Below are 2,068 nucleotides of genomic sequence, written 5' to 3'. Positions count from 1 at the left end.
GGGGCCTTCAGTATGTGTCACTACAGAAGCTTGTAGCTGATTTATCTTAAATTACAGCATAATAGTGCTGTAATAATAATTCAGCCATCCTTCCTAAGACTCTACATTCAGAGCCAGGCTTGGCCAGACCACTGAGGCATCCAGTTAAACCACAAGGTGGGTGAGCAGGAGTCTCTCAGCACTCCTATAAATCATGAAGCAGTCACTTGGCTGTCCCCTGCTCCTTCACCCGCTGCCTACATGCTTTGGGGTGCCTGGTCAACCCCACGGGTCAGGACTGAGGAGCACGTCCTGCATCTTGCTTACTCACTGTGTGCACTGCTCACAGCTACGCCCAGAGTGCTCGGCTTTTCCATTAAGTGGTGATTATAATTACCCGACTCTCATCATCAGCGAAATGACACCAGGAAATCTAGTAACAGATAACAAATGAGAGGTTTATTAGATTATAAAATTAAATCCAAGTGTAGCAAATAATAAAAGTTTCCTATCAACAAATATCATTAGTTTAATTAGTTTGACTTTAGTAGAGAGATTATTTGCTAATGGAAATTCTCCTGATTGAATGATGACAATCAGTGCCTGTGCATAAAAGGACAAGATTTTAGAGTTCAGTGAAACTCTAGAAGGGGATTCACCCCAAACCATGAAACTTTTGAGTTTAAATATGGAATAAATGAGTTAATACAGGGGCAGTTTTGGTGATGCAGTCCCTCCTTACTGGTTGTGCAAGCCCTGTCTCCTCATGTGCACTTGCCACCTGTAGAACACAAGGGGTGATCTACAACTAGGCAAATAATACGGGCTTTCCTGAAATTTTATAGTATATACATTTCTAAAACATCTATAAAACTACATTATGTCATACAATGTACCCTACTGATTAGCTGCTACAAAGAGAAAGCAATAAAATATTTCATGATAAAACAATAACCAATAAAACAAAATTTACGATGGTGCAGCTGAGAGAAACATTCGTAACGAAACAATAACTTCATACATTGAGGGGATCTCTTTTGCCCATTAAAGTTTACAGAGGCCATAATAAAAATATATTTTATTAAAATATATAACTACCTTTAAACAAAAGAGGAAAAATAAGCAAGCCAACACAGCTTGACATGCTAATGGAAGTAAGCCGGTAGTAGTACAGATTTGTTCACAAGTTCAGATACATTTGAGGTGAAATCACAGCTTACCAGGTATATCTAGAAAGCTGCAATTCTAAGTACAGTAGAGTAACAAGGAGCTTAAACTGGCCAAAATAGCTCCAACTTTCAGCTCAGAAATTGTCTGTGATTGCGGGAAAACTTCTCTGAGTTCATGAGACTTCGAACAAATCCCTCTATCTGAGTACAGACTTGTAAAAGTTCCGTTGTTATCTGAAGCTTTTGGAGTACTTACCCTTGTCATGTATTGTACCAATTTACAGAAATGGCTTTACACAAGAGGCAATTTCTTGTTTGTTTGTATTTCCTAATTAAACACAAGGAAGTAAATCCCTCCCATCTTATCTGCACAACATCCCTACCCAACATAAATTAAATGCAAGACTTTGCAATCCTGATAATACTTAAACATTCAATACTTTAGTGACATGCAAGTATGTCTAAAATTTAGAGGAAGATACCAAAATAAATGCGACCTAAGGCTAAAAAGTAAGTTCAATGTCTATGATGAACTTTTATCCTTGTCAATTTGATGATGGACAAGTAGACTTCTCACGTCATTCTCATGTCTCATAGTTTGACCGTTAAAACAAGTAGCAGCAAATGCTGTATGTATTACAATTAAATTCTCCTACAGTGCAAGCAATATGCAACAAATGTTTTAAAAAATATAAGAATTTGATTAGTACAATTTAATGAAGCAGAGTGAAGTACTCATCCACTGGTAATATTAGAATATTACTCATAGACTAGACTATTACTAGTAAAAGTTATTGCCACCTACTATGCCTCATTTGCTTCAAGAGCCATAGGCAGGTTAATGGTAATAGCCGCTCTCAAGTTAGCCCAGAAAAGGGCGTGCTTGCTCCTCTCCTTGGGCCACTCCAGGTACGTTCTCT

The 2,068-nt window shown here is 37.9% G+C and overlaps 1 protein-coding gene across 1 annotated transcript in view; it reads right to left on the bottom strand.

Moving 5' to 3' along the window:
• Window positions 1–717: 717 nt before the first annotated feature.
• LOC112945824 (toll-like receptor 10) overlaps window positions 718–2,068 on the bottom strand; it is a 4,402-nt gene continuing 3,051 nt past the window's right edge. Inside the window, exon 3 of the mRNA XM_026037496.1 lies at window positions 718–760. Within this exon, the coding sequence (XP_025893281.1) occupies window positions 718–760 (43 nt within the window). The remainder of the gene's footprint in view (window positions 761–2,068) is intronic.

The sequence above is a fragment of the Nothoprocta perdicaria genome, unplaced genomic scaffold (genome assembly GCF_003342845.1).
Source record: "Nothoprocta perdicaria isolate Ctin4 unplaced genomic scaffold, notPer1 scaffold_2, whole genome shotgun sequence".
Lineage (NCBI taxonomy): Eukaryota > Metazoa > Chordata > Aves > Tinamiformes > Tinamidae > Nothoprocta > Nothoprocta perdicaria.
Note: the sequence above shows the minus strand (reverse complement) of the source record. Positions and strands in the feature narration are given on the sequence as shown.